At 34.9% G+C, this 17,311-nt stretch overlaps 1 protein-coding gene across 3 annotated transcripts in view; it reads right to left on the bottom strand.

Annotated features, from left to right (window-relative positions):
* The window catches only part of STAP1 (signal transducing adaptor family member 1), a 54,727-nt gene that overhangs the window by 12,468 nt on the left and 24,948 nt on the right, over window positions 1-17,311 (bottom strand). For 2 of the 3 annotated variants that reach the window (XM_012552228.3, XM_023505986.2), the window contains exons 3-6: window positions 13,550-13,663; window positions 10,061-10,117; window positions 7,358-7,530; window positions 2,064-2,192 (exon numbers count right to left, since the gene is read on the bottom strand). In XM_012552228.3, the coding sequence (XP_012407682.1) occupies window positions 2,064-2,192; window positions 7,358-7,530; window positions 10,061-10,117; window positions 13,550-13,663 (473 nt within the window). The remainder of the gene's footprint in view (window positions 1-2,063; window positions 2,193-7,357; window positions 7,531-10,060; window positions 10,118-13,549; window positions 13,664-17,311) is intronic. The other variant, XM_031942749.1, reaches the window with a different exon arrangement.

Raw genomic sequence — 17,311 nt, 5'->3', positions numbered from 1 at the left:
GCTAGAAAAGGATAATCATTTACCCCAAGGTTTTCCTTTCTTAGATGAAGTTAAAAGAGGCTAAACTGAGATGCAGAGAAGTTAAACAAATGGTTCAAAGTCACAAAGGAAGTGAGTAAGTGAGATGAAATCAGAGAAATTTTAACTTCAAAACATTTAGAGAAAAATATTTAACAAAAACATTTAACAACAGCTAACATTTATTTTTGAGAATTTCTATATATATAACCTCATTATCTATTCACAATTCTTAGTCAATATGAAGATTTCCTGGCTTTCTACCCACTATACCATTTTGTAATTCATATATATGAGGCTCTTTAAATAGAAATTTTTGGTGGTCCTAACAAAAAATTATGGTCGCTGCTTCCAATTCCACAATTTCCTGGCTTGAATTGATCTTACTTTTACTGTTTTGTTGCTAAACTATAGCATTCATATTTTAAGAAGTAAAATAATTCTTTGAATACAGGAGGAAAAATAATGTAATGGAATAATGTAAGCATAATGTAATGGGATTCAAGAGATTTTTCTTCAAGTCCCAGATTTGCCACAAAGAAATTATTTTAACTTTGTATAAATCCCTTAATTATACCTGGTCTTACTTTCTACGACTCTAAAAATCAAGGACTCAAGATCCTCAAGGCATACATAAACCAGGGAGGGATTCTGTGAACTCCCTAGATTCAAAATGCATTAAGACCTCTGTCTATACAATAAATTTAATTGAAACCCACAAAATTCTAGACCCTGTGTCCATTTGAAAACATTTAAATACTAATTATATTTGTTGACAGACTAAACCACAAATCAGTGCTGGATAGGAAGAGCAGCTAGGTAGTTCAGTTGATAGAGCTCTGGGTGCTCTAGCCTGGAGCCAGGAGGACCTGCATTCAAATTTGAGAGCAGACACTTACTAGCTGTGTGACTCTGGGCAAGTCATTTAACTTCTGTTTCCTTAATCCATTGACAAAAGACAGCAAACCACTCCAGTCCCTTTGCCAAGAAAACCTCTGGGACATACTGTAGTCGTGAAGAGTTAGACAACTGAATGATTGAGTAAGTTGCTTAATACGGCTAAATTACTTATAGAAAATATTATTTAGGAAGCATCCTGATGTACTGGTTAGAGACCTGGGCTTCAAGTGAAAAAGAACAATGATCGACTCCTGTCTTTAACTGTTATGGTAACACACCGTACTAAGTAACAATCTGTGAATTATGAAGAGAGAAACTGAAAAGAAGAAAATGTCAAATTGTCAGATTGAAATGTCAAGTGGTCAAATCAATTCATTTGATAAAAAATAAGCAGGCACATTATACATAATGCATTTATGCATTTATGCTCAAATGGCTTGACCTGCATTCTCAACATTTTATCAATGTTACAGGGTAGGTCACAGGGGAAATCTTAATTGTGACAATTTGCAATTTGTGAAGCTCCTCTGTTTTGGCTCATATTCCTCAGAAATCACACAATTTACTTTGTCTCATATTTTGCTGGGGTTTTTTCCTTATTATTTCAATGTCATGTTGTTGATTGGTTTGTTGTTTATGACTGTACCTTTAGTCCCTATTCTTTTCTCTATTTAGAATGTGTTTTATGACCAAAAGATATAGTGATTAGTGTTCACAGCAAGGTAAAACAATTAGCATATTATGGCTTCAAGGCTTTGTTATACTTTTATTCTGAAGGATAATTATTATTAGCCATTTTTAAAATAGTTTTCATAATGGAGCCTTAGATCACTGCTATGAAAAACAGATATTTCAAAACACATATATAAAGTTCAGCTTAAGTTTTAAATGGTCACTTTCAATCACATTTTACTTTTAAAACATTTCTTTGATAAGAGAAATATAAATTGGACCCAAATTAGTATATTTGCTAATTGTTCTTTCCTATAATAATTTGCCCAACTAGTCTTTACTATGTTTTGTATCTTTCAAATACTTTTCCTCCACATTAAGTATTAAATAAAATTGTATGAACCATAGGGCTCTGCAATCTTAGTGACAGAATTCCTGTTAAAGATTCGATAAACGTTGTGAATTCAACATACTCTAACTCCTGTCTGATGGTAATGGAATAGTTCCGACTGTCACTACCAGGTCTTAGGATCATATTTCCCGAAGAAGGGTTCTTTTCTAGCATTTCAGTTGCTTCTTTCCGAGACACTGAATAAAAGCACCTATAGAGAAAGAAAAGATAGAATGTACAGTTAATTTTTAGTCTGGCTGACTAATTAAAAGACTACTTTAAAATGCTTTCAATAAAGATGATGATAAATGTTGGAGGGGATATGGGAAAACTGGGACACTAATGCTTTGTTGGTGGAACTAATTCAACCATTCTGGAGAGCAGTTTGGAACTGTTCCCAAAGGGCTATAACACTGTACGTAGCTATCACACTGTACATACCCTTTGATCCAGCACTGTTTCTATTGGGCTTATATCCCAAAGAGATTTTAAAGAAGGGTAAGGGACCCACATGTGCAAGAATGTTTGTGGCAGCCCTTTTCATAGTGGCCAGAAACTGAAAAATGAATGGATGCCCACTGGTTGGGGAATGGCTGAATAAATTATGGTATATGAATTGTGTGGAATATTATTGTTCTGTGAGAAATAATCAGCAGGATGATTTCAGAAAGGCCTGGAGAGACTTACATGAACTGATGCTAAGTGAAATAAGCAGAACCAAAACGTTGTACACGGAAACAACAAGATTACGTAATGATCAATTCTGATTTATGTGGCTCTTCTCAACAATCTGATGATTCAGGGCAATTCCAAGCCCTCGTGATGGAACGAGCCTCTGCACTCAAAGAGAGGACTGTGAGGACTGAATGCAATCAAAACAAAGTATTTTCACCTTTGTGGTTGTTATTTAATTGTTTTTTATTTCTCTTTTTTTTCCCTTTTTATCTGATTTTTCTTATGCAGCATGATAATTGTGGAAATATGTATAGAAAATTGCAATTTTAGCATATATTGGATTATCTTCTGTCTAGGGGATGGGGGGAGATGAGGAGGGAGGGAGAAAAATTTGGAACACAAGGTTTTGCAAGGGTAAATGGCTAAAACTATCTCTGCATGTATGTTGAAAAATGAAAAATTATCAGGATTAAAAAAAATTCTTTCAAATATCAGTTAGAAGAGAGAATGATGTTTCCTGAGAGATCTAAGAATTTATAACTCCAAAAGGGCACAACCTGGGACATTTCTGTGTAAAATATTCTAATACTTACAATTCTTCCTTTTACTCACTCCCCTTCTCTCCGATCCTTTCCCTACCAAATGAGAACACAAAGATTTAAATCACTCCTTTAACAAAACCTGACCACTCTGATCAGGTATCTGGGACCAGAATAGCTGATAAAATTAAGAAAATTTGTTTTCCATAGAGGAGATCTGATCTGTTTGCAATCTCTGCTTTAAGCAACTAATCTTTAAGGATATGTCTGAATACCTTTTTCTACTCACCCTTAAGGCACATTGCACCGCTCTATAGCACTTAAAATACTGATTCTAACTAGTGAGATTTGAAATGAACAGCTTTTAAAATGGAGCAGATTGATTCTCAATTTTGATAGTCTAATATCTGATAAGAATGAGAGGTGTGATGAAAGAATATGTTACATTTTTTCACTGTATTGGTTAAATTTACTAAACTGCATCTTTTTTCCCCTCTTTTTATTCTTTGTTGTAAGGGATTGTTTGTTGATTTGGATTGGGGGGAAGAAATGAATAAAAATACTGGAACAAACAAGTTCTGTAAAAACAAAAAACATTGATTTAAAAAAAAATTGTTTTTAAGAAGCCTGTTAGACAGGCTTCTATATTGGTATTGTGAATGACCCTGAATGATGACATAGATCCAAAAACTTAGCAGTAATTTTTATATAATTAGGCTCAAATCCAGAGTTTACATTTATTATCTTCTCCCCAATTAGTCTTTTTCTTGCAGACAGATTACTAGGGGCTCAGAGCTGTCAATCAGATATTTATGTCTGCCAGGACCTTGTTATTAGTTCCCAATGATCTGTGGGGATATTGCAGCAAAGGACTCAGGGCCTGAAACTAATTTGACTGGCTATAAAATCAGGGATTGCCTATTTCTCACTCACTCTAGAACCAACTCCTCAGGAGCCCTGAAAACACCTCACTTTTTATGAGAGAAATGATTCTGATTATCTAGATCTAGTAGCCTTTCCTTCCTTAAATAGTATTCAATATCTGTTTTTCATACTCCATTCCACTTCACTCTTTTTACTTCCTTTTCTCTCTCCTGATTTTATTTTGTTGGAAAGGAAGGGACTATGCTATTATAAGCTTATCAGATATCAATAAACATAAATATTCTCCTATACAAAGAAAGCAAGAAAAATGAGGATTGCACATGAAATTATAAACTTTTATGACACGGTTTTTAAGAATACGTATTTTAAATTTAATACTGTAGTAAACTTCCCTGCTTATCTGTGTCCCCTTCTGAACTTCCGTTTTGCTCTTATTGATACTATTTTCTGTTTTGTTCTTTCTTTACCTTTTTTTCCCTACCACTTCCCTACCCACTCATTTTCCCCACAACTTCCCCTCCAAAAAATAACCTTGTATCAACTAAGTATTCAAGCAAAACAATTAGTATCAGACTCTTCCACTTTTTGTACTTCACTCTCCCTTTCTTTTCTCTTATGTACTATTTCATTTATTTAATGATCACTTCACATAGTACCAAGGGCCAAATTTCACTAATATCTAAGTTCACTTTGTTACCAAGGTAAAAGGAACATACTAACACTCTTTCAAATAGCTGCAGGAACTATCTACATTACACTGGAATTCTTTTTTTTCCCCAGAATAAATGAATTTTTTTTCCTCAATAGTATTTTATTTTTTCAAAAACTTTTAAAGATAGTTTTTAAACTCCATTTTTATAAGATTTTGTGTTCCAAATGCTTTCTCCTCCTACCCTTATAGCTCTCTTCCCAAGACAGCAAGTAATCTGATATAGCTTATACAAGAACAATTATTTTAAAAATATTTCCATATGTGTCACACTGGAATTATCAATCAGACACTGGTATACATATAAACACTTAGGGAAAAAAATAAAAGAGGATCAGAATCTTGGTATGTTCCTTTTTCAAAAGGTGACATCCCCTGAAATAGCATAAAGTTTCATGGAACCCTGCCCTCCCATAGTTCTGTCTCTAACAGAACACATGACAAATAAGTCATTTCTAGGTGCTACTTTTTAGGAAGGATATTGACAGCAAGAACATCCAGAGTTCCTAAATGAGGATAAAATGAAGTAAATGAAGATATTTAGCCTCGAGAAGACAAGTATAGAAGTTGATAATAGTTGTCTTCAAATATGTGACTATCACATAAAGAAGAATTGAATTTGCTCCACTTGACTCCAAGGGCTGAATTAGGAGCAGTGGACTTAAGCTGCAAATATATTCAGATTTTATCTTGATGTAAAAATAAAATTCAATATTTAGAACAATTCATACATAGAATGAGACATCCTTGGGAACTTCCCATTCCAAAGTGCTCTTTAAGTAAAAGCTTGTTGACAGTTTCCTGGCTATGTTATAAATGAAACTCTTGCTTAGGTGTTCTGAAGCCACTTTCAACTCTGAGATGTTTTGTGATTCTATGTATAAAATAATATAGCTTCTTGAGCGAATATACAAATAAGGGAGACAATTGAATTGATCAGGTTTCAGACTTTCTTGTGTCTCCTATTTTGTCTACTACGTCATTGAACATAATAAATATTTGCTGATTGATCACACTGGAATCTCTAATATACATATATATGTATTTTATATTTTTAAAATGTGTTCCAACTGAGCTGCATAGGTTATCAAACATAAAATCAGAGGTTAAAAGGTATTTGATCCTTCTTTCTTGATGGCTATTTCCTCTGAGGTTTGTGTTCAGAGAGCTTGTGTGACTATTTAGTATGGGGATAACCTGTGGTAAATAAGCCTGGTCAGATCTTCAATTGGTTTAACATAGTGGCAGTAAACCAAATAATCCAATCCAATTCAACAAACAATAAATTTCTATTTTAGGTATGTAAGACACTGGAAATACAATGACAATCTAAGAGTGGAGAAACTAAATAGATAAAAAATATACTACATTGTAGAATAAAAATAAGTATATAGAAAAGGTCAAACAGAGTGGCCTGAGAGATCTAAGAAGCGTGAATCAGAAAAAAGCCCATCAAAGAGGCAGATGTGGGCTTTCAAAGAAGGTACTGCGATTGTTGTCAGTATTATGAAAAAGGAACAACATGTGTATAAATATATCGAGGGTGGGGTTTGATTGGGGGAAAGGCCCCAGATGGTTGGGCTAAAACATATGGCTCATTAATAAGGCTAGAAAGATAATTCACTAACAACAGAATTTAGAGTTAAAAGAAACTTTCAAATTAATCCTTCAATAAGCACTGAATAAACATTGATTATATGCTAAACACTGCATTAAATGCTGGGGAAAAAAAGAAAGGCAAAAGACATTCCCTACCCATAGAGATCATTTAGTCCAGTTCTTTATTTTATTGATGGGGAAACTGAGGATCAAAGAGATGATGTGACTTATTCCATGATTCTAGCCAGTGACTCTTGTCTCCAAATTCAGTATTCTTTCTACTCTCTGGAAGTGGACTGTGGAGGGTCTTGAATGCCAGGCTGAAAGTTTGTATTTTGTAATCAATAAGGATAAAGTGACAGTTTAGGAACAAGGAGTGATATAAATAGGTCTATGAACTAGGGAGGTTACTTTGACAGCAGCCGTGGAAAGGATGGACTAAGATACTCATAGGAAGCTTATAAAACAATCCAGTTTTGAACTAGAACAGTAGCCATGAACGTGAAAAAGAAAGTTTATGGCTTGATTCCAGCAAAATAAACAGGGATTGGTCACTGGTGAATATTGGGGGGGGGGGGTTGGGGAGGTCACAATACGGGGAAGTGATAAAAGGTCAGGCAGGACTTTGAGTTTGTAAGGTATTAATGATACCATTAATGGAAATAGGGAAATTAGAAGGAAGGAAAAGGTCAGGGATTGGGAAGGAGGAGGAGGAGGAAGATGATAAATTCCATTTTGAATAAATTGAATTTAGGTTATTGCAATACATTTTGGCATAACTATCAAGCAAGTAATTAATGGGAAATATGGAACTGGAGCTCAGAGATGCAGACAGATATTGGGAAGCCATAATAAAGTAGTGTATTGTCTTTGGATCAATATTTAGAAATAATTTATTTATCTTGGTATCAACAGATAAGTAAAAAAGGAAGGTTATGATGAATGAACCATTATTCAATAAGGACTTACGCTGGCATAGGATTCAGGATATCCACGTATTCCTGGATCGGTTGCTTCTCTTTTCTCACAGGTATATTGGATGGTCCTTCCATCTCAATTCTTCTTTTCTTTTCTCTCTCTAAGACTTCATGCAGTCTGATCATTTGTCCAGGCAGCAGAGACACATGCTGAGGGACTGATAACTAAGAGTTAATTAAGATATGAGACAAATTGGTTAAAAAAAAAAAAAAACAACTGTGCAATATAACAGATGATGTTATATAGTTGATATGAATTTGGTTCGGTCCTGAAAGCTTCAGACAACTTTTAGGAGAATATTCTCTTTCTTCTTGTATTTTTATTCCCGGTACTTAGCAGAGAGCCTATCTAGCCCATAATAGGTGTTTAATAAATGCTTCATTACTTGGATGGGAAGAGTAGAAGATATGTGGAATTCTGCTCATAACCCTTGGAGCCCCTTCTGAGACAATTAAAATCAATGAAGTGTGCTAGAATTGCCCACTAGAGATTCTCTCTTTGTGGTCCCAGAGCAGAACTTATGATACCCCAAACCCACTCCATCTATTTCACAAAATAATTTCTGGAAACACAGTGGGGGCTAAGGGTGATCTAGAATATCTGAGGCTTGATCAGCAGAACTGGGCATCAAGCCAGCTCACAAAGAATCAGCTATAAATAAATGTGGCTCACAGCTCTGCTCTCATCAGCTCTGATGACCTTTGTGATAACATTTTAATTTGACACCTTTCATTAATGCATTCATGTAATCCATGAACTCTCTAATAACAGAGACGTTTGGGGCTGGGCTATCCATATTCACCCCCTATTGTGACCAACCGTGAAGTACTTGATGAGTATAAACTATGCCTTTAAAAGAGAATTTTCTCATAAGGAGACAGGATCCAATCTCCTTAGCATCATGTTTTAGCAAATGGGTAACTGGACCATACCATTTATTTATAGACCCAGCCAAGCCATAATAGATAAATCTCTACTATAAGAAGTAATCTTTATCCGTCCCAACTATTCCTCCATCTTTCAAGTCCCAGCCACCTTTGGCCTATTTGCTTTTTTCTGTCCTGACAATTACTGTCTAGTTTGGAAATTAATCCTGCAAAATTCAATTCATATATTATAGAATTTTAAAGTTGGAAGCTACCTGAGATGTCATCAAAACCAGTTAGGGGTACTTGGATTCTTAATTTTTTTTTAAATTCTAATTTTTTTTATTATAGCTTTTTATTTACAAGATATATGCATGGGTAATTTCAGCATTAACAATTGCAAGATCTTTTTTTCCAACTTTTCCCCTCCTTCCCCTCACCTCTTTCCCCAGATGGCAGGTTGACCAATACATGTTAAATATGTTGAAGTATAAGTTATTGGATCCTTAATTTTACAGATGAAGAAACTGAGGACTTGAGAATTCACAGAGTGGCTTGCCCATGGTCTTTGATCTCCCTAGTTAGTATTTTTCCCAATACCTTCTTTCTTTTAATAAGGATCAAGGATTAACATGTTCATCATCTTAATAAGATCTATTAATTCATGTGGCAGCAAGGACTTAACTTACAAATGAAATACTAGGAAATCAGGTTTGGATACAGTTTGGATTGACAATCCAAAAATATGGAAATTCAGGAACTGGAATGGCTGCATAGGTGGGGGAGAGTGCTCTTCTAAGCACAACAGTTTATTGTAGCCCTATGTTCCTATGCTAAAAGTTAATTATCAGTGTGATATTCTTTTGATGACAATCATTAATTATTGATTTTTTTAAAAGAGTTATCTTGCTGCAACACTTAATGAACTATAAGCAATGGAGTTATTTTCCTCTGATAAAATGTGTCAAAGAACACTAGATAAGCACATACTTATTTTTAGCTCAGAAGTTTTTTTTCTTTATGTTATCATTTTCCAGTGACCATAGCTTCCTTTGAACCACCACTCTCTTATACCCTCCACCAAGAAGAATCCTCCCTTTTACCAAAGAAGTACAAAACAATCCAATATACTGGCCCTTTTTGACAATACATGCCTTATTCCAGATGTCTAGTCCACTACCTTTCTGTTGAGATAGGGAGAAGGTATGTTTCACCATCATTTCCCTAAAGTCAAAATTAATTAGAATTCTGATAGCTTTATAACTTAGATCTTTCCTAGAAACTTAGTGAATGAATAAATATTTAAATGTTAACTCTTTTCTGTGAATAGTCATAAATCAACTTTCAAATTTAGAAACATATTTGCATTTTTGCTAACCAGATTCAAAACAACTTGTCAAAGATCAGATAAACAGCCTAAGAAGAGACAAATTTAAGAATAGGCTATGACCTTGTCCACCAAGGGAATCAGTGTTTTACTTTCACTCTATTCCATTCTGAGAGGAAAGAGTACAGGCACAAGTTCAACAGGGAACTTTGACTTCTCAGAAAAATAACCCAAGGTTAAAGGTTAACAGCCACTTTGAGGCAATAAGGTTCATTCTGCAGAATATTTTATATTTGAAAAATTTAGAGTCAGTTCTTGAGATTAATTTAACCTGTCTGGGCCTGTTTCCTCATCCCTAAAGTGAGGGGATTGGAATAACTCTTTTGGGCTTGAGGAAAAGCACTAAAAGCCTTTTATTTTTTTCACATGTGCTTCTGAAAACCAAAATAATGAACTATGAAAAGAGCAAGAAATATGTCTGAATGACAAAATAGCTCTTACCTCTGTAATAGTAAGAATAAAGCCTCTCCACTCCTCCCCACTTTCTGTATTCTCTGTCTGAAAAGGAAGAAAAAAGCAAATGAGGGTCTGAACATATAAATATACTCTGATCATCTCTGCTGTTTTGTTTAGTTAGTGGCTTTTCAAATTTTATTTTAGGACCTATGGTGTCTTTGGTATGCACATGTCTGGTGAAGAAATTCCCTCTACTAATTCACCTTATCTATTATTTATAGTTTTAAAGTAACTTGGGAGTATTGAGAAAGTAGGTGATTAGTCCAATGACACTGAGCCAATATGATTAGAATTAGGACTTGAATCCAAGTTTTACTGATCCCGAGATCAGCTCTCTAATTCACTATACTATGACTATCTTGGTTAATTTGTAAACATCAGAAACACATAATATAGGGCTCTGAAAGCTGTGATTTCAATAGCACAGAAAATTTGCAATATGGAAACTTCTTCTACCAATGCATATCAACAATTCTTCAGTATCTTATAGTGTTACACCATTTCCTGGAAACTAAAAAGTTAAGTAACTTACTAATGGGCATATCATTAAATATATCAGAGACAGGATTTGGACCTAGCCCTGCTTATTTCAGTGCCAGTAATATGTCCACTATGCTACACATTACCTAGACAGAAACACAGGAACCTTTAATAAGTAAGCTACAAAATGAGCTCACTACCCAGGATAGATTAAGAATATGGGTGTGAATGAGCTCTTTTATGGCTAATCTTCTTCCCTAAATGTCACAAACTTTTAAAATCTAATCTGAAATCTGCTGTTGATCTCAGTTTTCATGAATTTACAAGATGATTAAGCAATACACAAGTTTGTAACCAATCTAGCTATAGCAAACAAAAGTGTACATTCCTTGGTTCCATGGAAAGACTGCTGGTCTTGGGGTTAGCAAGACCTGGATAAAAATGTGTTTCAGATACTAGCTCTATGGGCTTACATAAGTAATTTAACTTCTCTCAGCTTCATTTCCCTCTGCTGTAAAATGGGAGTAATAAAAGCACCTAGCCTAAAAGGTTGTTATGAGGTTGGCATGAAATTATAGATAAAAAGTATTTTATAAATCTGAAAGTTTACACAGTGTTAGCTATTGCTATTAAATTTTCCTTTTAATTTATGCTATATGTTTATTGGCCCAAGGGTTTAAGAGTATTATTACCAATATTCATATTCACTGTTTCGCCCATAATGTTTAATTTTTATTAAAAAAAATCAAACATTGAGACTTTCCGATTTCCAGTACATAACAGATGCATTGTCAAATTGTTGAAAGAAGGTATGCATATGAAATAATTGTAATTGGTTCTTAAAGGCTCCAGATTTTTTTTTTCGTTTTTTGGGTGGGAGGGGGAACACAATCAGGGTTGAATAACTAATCCAGGGTCACAAGAGAGTAAGTGTCAAGGTCAAATTTGAAATCAGTTCCTCCTGACTTCAGGGCTGATTCTCTATCCACTTTGTCACCTAGCTGTCCCCTAGTTCATAATTCTTAATTCCTGATTTATCAGCACTATGGTTACGAACAACTTCTGAGTAGATTTCTGATCAATTCTCTCTTAGCTGCAAGTCTCCGTCACCATATATTTTTTTTTAATTTTTTACTTACACATGAGAAGCAACATGCTATAGAAGCTAAAGAACTGCTCCTAGGAAGACCTAGCTTCAAAAATCTGATACCTACTGACTGAATGGAAATCACTTAACTTCTCAATGCTCCCAGAAAACTAAGACTAGAAATCTCAGAGCAGGGGTGGAATTACAGTGATAGAGTTTCTCAAATGGTAAGGCAATGAGATCATAAATCAAGTAAAAATAAAATTGAGAATATGTATGTATATCTTTCACAAAAACTATAAACACACACACACAGAGAAAGAGGGAAACAGATAGAGAAAAGGAGACAAAGACAGAGAGAAATAGAGACACAGAGAAAGAGAGAGAGACAGAGCCAAAGAGAGAAAGACAGAGAGAGGAAAAGAAACAGAGACAAATGACAGAGTGAAATAGAGAGACACAGGGACAGATAGAGACAGACAGAGACAGAGAGAAACAGAGAGACACAGAGAGATAGACACACAGACAGACACATACAGAGAGACAGAGAGAATCAGAATCCTAGCTGCTTGTTTAAGTTAATTAGCCCATATAATAGAGATGCTAATTTGAAACCTTGAGTTTGTCAGAAGAAAGTGCCAGGTTTCAGCTTATTTCCAAAACAAACACAACTATCCAAGATAATCCACTTCAAAAAAAAAAAAAAAAAAAAAAAAGAGAGAGAGAGAGAGAGAAGAGAGAGGAGGGAAGGGGACAAAGGAAAGGAAGGAGGTGGGTAGGGAGGGAAAAAGGAAGGATAGAAAAGAAAAGAAACAAAACTATAGTCTAGAGCTCAGTAAACTTTGAGAAACTGCAACAAAGTGTAAGTCCTTGGTTCGCCCATCTTGTTGCCCTTCCCCTCAATCTATTTCAGCTGTGAACTTGTAAAAAGAAAAGTGATCCTATCCCATGCCTTGACAGAGTTGGTAAAGAATCCAAGATGTAAAATAAGATGTATATGTTTGCACAAATCCAGTGGGAGAATTTGATTATCCTATGTATTTCAAAGAATTTCTTTTTCTTTTCCAATTGGGTAAAGGATGAGGGGGGATAAGGATATGGTGGAAGGAAGGAAGGAAGGAAGGAAGGAAGAAAGGAAGGAAGGAAGGAAGGAAGGAAGGAAGGAAGGAAGGAAGGAAGGAAGGAAGGAAGGAAGGAAGGAAGGAAGGAAGGAAGGAAAGAAGGAAGGGGAGAGAGGGAGGGAGGGAGGGAGGGAGGGAAGGAAGGAAGGAAGGAAGGAAAATAAGAGATGAAGGAATCTTTTTTTAAAAATGTATCCAAAGAATTGGATATTGAGGGGGTGTCCACTAAATGGGAAATGTGAGATGTGATTATGATAAAATATTATTATTCTATAGGAAATGATAACCTACGTGCTTTCAGAAAAACCTGAAAGTCCTCCATGAACTCAAGCAAAGTGAAATGTCCTATGTATAAAGTAATAGCAAAGTTGTAGGATGATCAGCTGTGAATGACTTTGCTATTCTCAGCAATACAATGATCCATGACTACTTTGAAGGATTTATGATGAAAAATGTTATGCATACCCAGAGAAAGAACTGATTGTGTCTGAATACAGATAAAAGCATTAAAGAAAATGGATGGGAGAGAGCAGAAAGATGTTCAGGATAAAGCACACATGGGAAAGATATCTTTGAAAGCTCCATAATGAACATGTTATATACTTTAAAAGAAAAGCAAGCTGTATATAAGGAACATAAGCAGTTTTATACCCATCTGGTAACAGCAATTGTTAAATTCTGATTTTAAAAAAAAATAGAAAAAAATTGGTGAGGGAAAGAAAAGGAAGGGGGAGTCAACTAGTGTAAGTCAGAGCCTTCATTCTTATAGTCAAAACTGCCCCTTACCCTCAGTTCTACTTCTTCCTTGGGTAGTACCAACAGGAACCTTGCACTGCACTTCTCAGTCGGATTTTGATCAGTAAGGCATGTGAGATCTGTCAGGTCTAATTTGTCAATGTACTGCAGAGATAAAAGAAAATGACATTTAATTTTTAATGGAAAATACATATAGCAAGAGGTATAACTGCTTCTTTTAAGAGGAGTTTTCAATTATATTTTACTCAGGGCTCCTCAAATCCCCAAAGATAGCTTCTCTTCCTCAATTTTAGCAAGTGTTCTAGACTCCTACTTTCCTGAGATTGGGGGTATTTGAGCAAATCTTTCTCCTACTTCCATTGCCTTAAGATGTGATTTATTTTTGTTCTGGCTTGCTTATATTGCACAAAAGCTCCACAATTCCTATTCTCAGTTTCTGGGAAAGATGTCTTTCATGTTTAAAACTCATTTCCTGAGGCCCAACTAACTTGGTTGGTGACTGAGAGAATTCAGATTTAACCAGTCCATTATATCTGACTGGCCCCAGATCTGAGGTCATTGAACTATCCCTCATTTTCATAGCAATCTAGCCATTATTTGATGTATTTTACCATCTTCCTGACATTGTTCCACACATCCTTTCAGTTAGTACAGTGATAACTTAATTCTTGAGATGAGCAATAATTTTGATATGATTTTATTTTGTGCAATCAATGGATCTGTGTGTATGCTTCTACTGAGACTAGACTGACTCAGAATGTTGGACCAAGATTGTATTGAACTGGTTTTCCCACTCAAGTCAAATTTTGTCATTCAGATGCTAAATTTCAAGCCTTTTGTTACATTTTAAATTCTGTGATTTTAAAGAATGTACACTAATCCTTTGGGAACATGCAAAAGTTGTACTTCTTTAAGTGCACAATCCAATAGCTCTCAAAAACATTGCAATATTGCTATTCATTTGAGGAAATTGAGAATTGCAAGTATCAACCAAGCCGATAAAAAAATAGAATTGTTGTATTATAAGGCAAAGGAAAATGAGGTAAAATATTTTTTCAAAATAACATGAATTGACAAACTATTGCTGCAAAACAGTTGATTTAATCCCCCCCAAAACGAAGCCCTTCAGAATAATGTAGCCTATGCAAATCCAATCCCAGGATCCTCTCTAGAGTGACATTGGAAGAACTGCAAGAATACCAGTAAGAAGAATATCTGATAATTGCAGTTATGAAAGAAAAATGCTTCTCATAAATAATATGATGCAAAGAATGAAGTACCAAGAATTAGGAAAAAATATTTTTTTTTCCCTCATGAAACTCACTTTTTTATTTGAAGTCCTACAAAAACCATTACCAGAAGTCCAGGTGAGCCTTTAAGGCTTGGTCATCATACTATTAAACATCTGTCCCAAAAAATATTTTAATGAATTGAATTTTTCCAGTAGGCCAGGGAGTCTTTAACCATGAAGAGAATGAATTCTGACAAAAATATTGATACGCTGAATAGAATTAATACAGAATTACAAAATTCCCAAATGAAAATGAAGTCTACACATAATACAAAGTGACACTTTTTATTTTTCCAGGAGATAGAAATAGAGATGCTTCAATGTCCTGAGAACTAAGCTGATTTAAATACCATCAAAGACTTATGGGCAGGGGACAGCTAGGTGGTGCAGTGGATAGAGAGCCCCAGCCTTGAAGTCAGGAGGACCCGAGTTCAAATCTGGTCTCGGACACGTAACACTTCTTAGCTGTGTGACCCTGGGCAAGTCACTTAACCCAATTGCCTCAGCAAAACAAAATAGGAAAAAAATGGGTATAAGCTTCAAAAGGAAACATGACAAATAGAAGAGGTCACATGATAAATGAGAGAAGCAAGGAAAGAAAATTTCACAACTATGCTTTTAGGGAAGAGTTGTTAACCAAAATTGCAGAGGGCAATCGAGAGAATCATAGAAAATAAAATGGACAATTTTGATTACATAAAATAAAAAAACTTTTCACATGAATAAAGCCATTGCTGTTGTTGCTACCGCTGCTGTTGTTCAATCATTCAGTCATGTCTGACTCTTTGTGACCCCACTGATACCAGGCCTATCCTGCATTATCTCTTGAAGTCTGTCCAAGTTCATGTTCATTGTTTAGGTTTACAATAAAAGAAAAGGTTAACTGGGAAAAAGTCTTTGCAGCAAGTTTCTCTGAAAAAGTCTCTTTTACAAAATATATTAGGAGCCAATTTGAATTTGTAGTAATCAGAACAACTGAACTAGTCAGGAATATTGAACTTTTCTTTCAGAGGAGGAAATATAAGCTATCATGAACCATATGAAAACTTGCTCCAGATCACCAGTAGAGCGATACAAATTAAAGCAATTTCAAGCTTTCACCTTATACCTCTAAAATAGACAAGATGATCTAAAAAAGGAAAATGGTAAGTGTTGGAGAGATTTCAAGAAAACAGGAACTCTAATGCCTTGTTGGGGGAGCTATGAAATGATACAGCCATTCTGGAAAACAATTTGTAATTATGCCTCAAAATGTACTAAACTATACATACTTTTTCACCTAATAATACCAATATTAGGCCTATTTCCCTAAAGAGATCAAATAAAGAGGGAAAAGACTCATAAGCACAAAAATATTTATAAAACTCTTTTCATACTGGCAAAGACCTGGAAACCAATGATACATGTAGATAAAGAACCATTGCACTATAAGAAATGACAAAAGGGATGGAGAACATGTGCCACGAAAGCCCAAGGTCTAACAAGACCTCACCATAGAATTGAAGCGACTCTGGGTTCTGTTCCCAAACACTAGCAGGTTCTGAACTGAAAAAATCTTCTTTCTAAATCCCACCTCATTGTTTATTTTGTTTCTAATTTCAATACTATTTTATTTTTCCAAATACATGTAAAAATAGTTTTCAACATTCATTTTTTAAAAGATTTTGAATTCTAAATTTTTTCCCCTTCCCTCCCTTCCTTTCCCACTCCCAAAGACAGCAAGCAATCTGATATAATTTATACATGAACAATAATTTTAAACATATTTACCTATTAGTCATGATTTGAAAGAAAAATCAGAATAAAAGGGAAAACCATGAGGGGAAAAAAAGCAAGCGAACAAACAAACAAAAAGGTCCATAGTTCTTTCTAGATGTGGATGGTATTTTCTATTCCAAATCTATTGGGATTGTCTTGGACCACTGTATTGCTGAGAAGAGCTAATTCTATCACAGTTGATCATCACACAATACTATTGTTACTATGTACAATGTTCTCAGCCTGCTCATCATTACTTACAAAACAAAAAATATTACATTACATTCATGCACCATAATTTATTCAGTCATTCTTTAATTGATGGGCATCCACTCAACTTCCAATTCCTTGCCATCACAAAAAGCTGCTACAAACATTTTTGCATATTTTTCTATTTTTTTAATCTGTTTGGGATACAGGCCCAGTAGTAACACTGTTGGATCAAAGGGTATACATAGTATGATAGCCCTTTGGGCATAGTTCCAAATTGCTCTCCAGAATGGCTGGATCAATTCACAACTCCACCAACAATGCATTAGTGTCCCAGTTTTCCTACATGTCCTCCAACATTTATCATTAACTTTTCCTGTCATCTTAGCCAATCTGAGAGGTGGCTTCACTCAACACAACTACTTCAGAATTGTTTTAATTTGCATTTTTCTAACCAATAGTGATTTAGAGCATTTTGTCACATGACTACAAATGGCTTTAATTTCTTTATCTAAAATTGTCTGTTCATATTC

Source organism: Sarcophilus harrisii, chromosome 6 (assembly GCF_902635505.1).
Source record: "Sarcophilus harrisii chromosome 6, mSarHar1.11, whole genome shotgun sequence".
Classification (NCBI taxonomy): Eukaryota; Metazoa; Chordata; class Mammalia; order Dasyuromorphia; family Dasyuridae; genus Sarcophilus; species Sarcophilus harrisii.
This window is presented reverse-complemented; position numbering and strand designations above follow the sequence as displayed.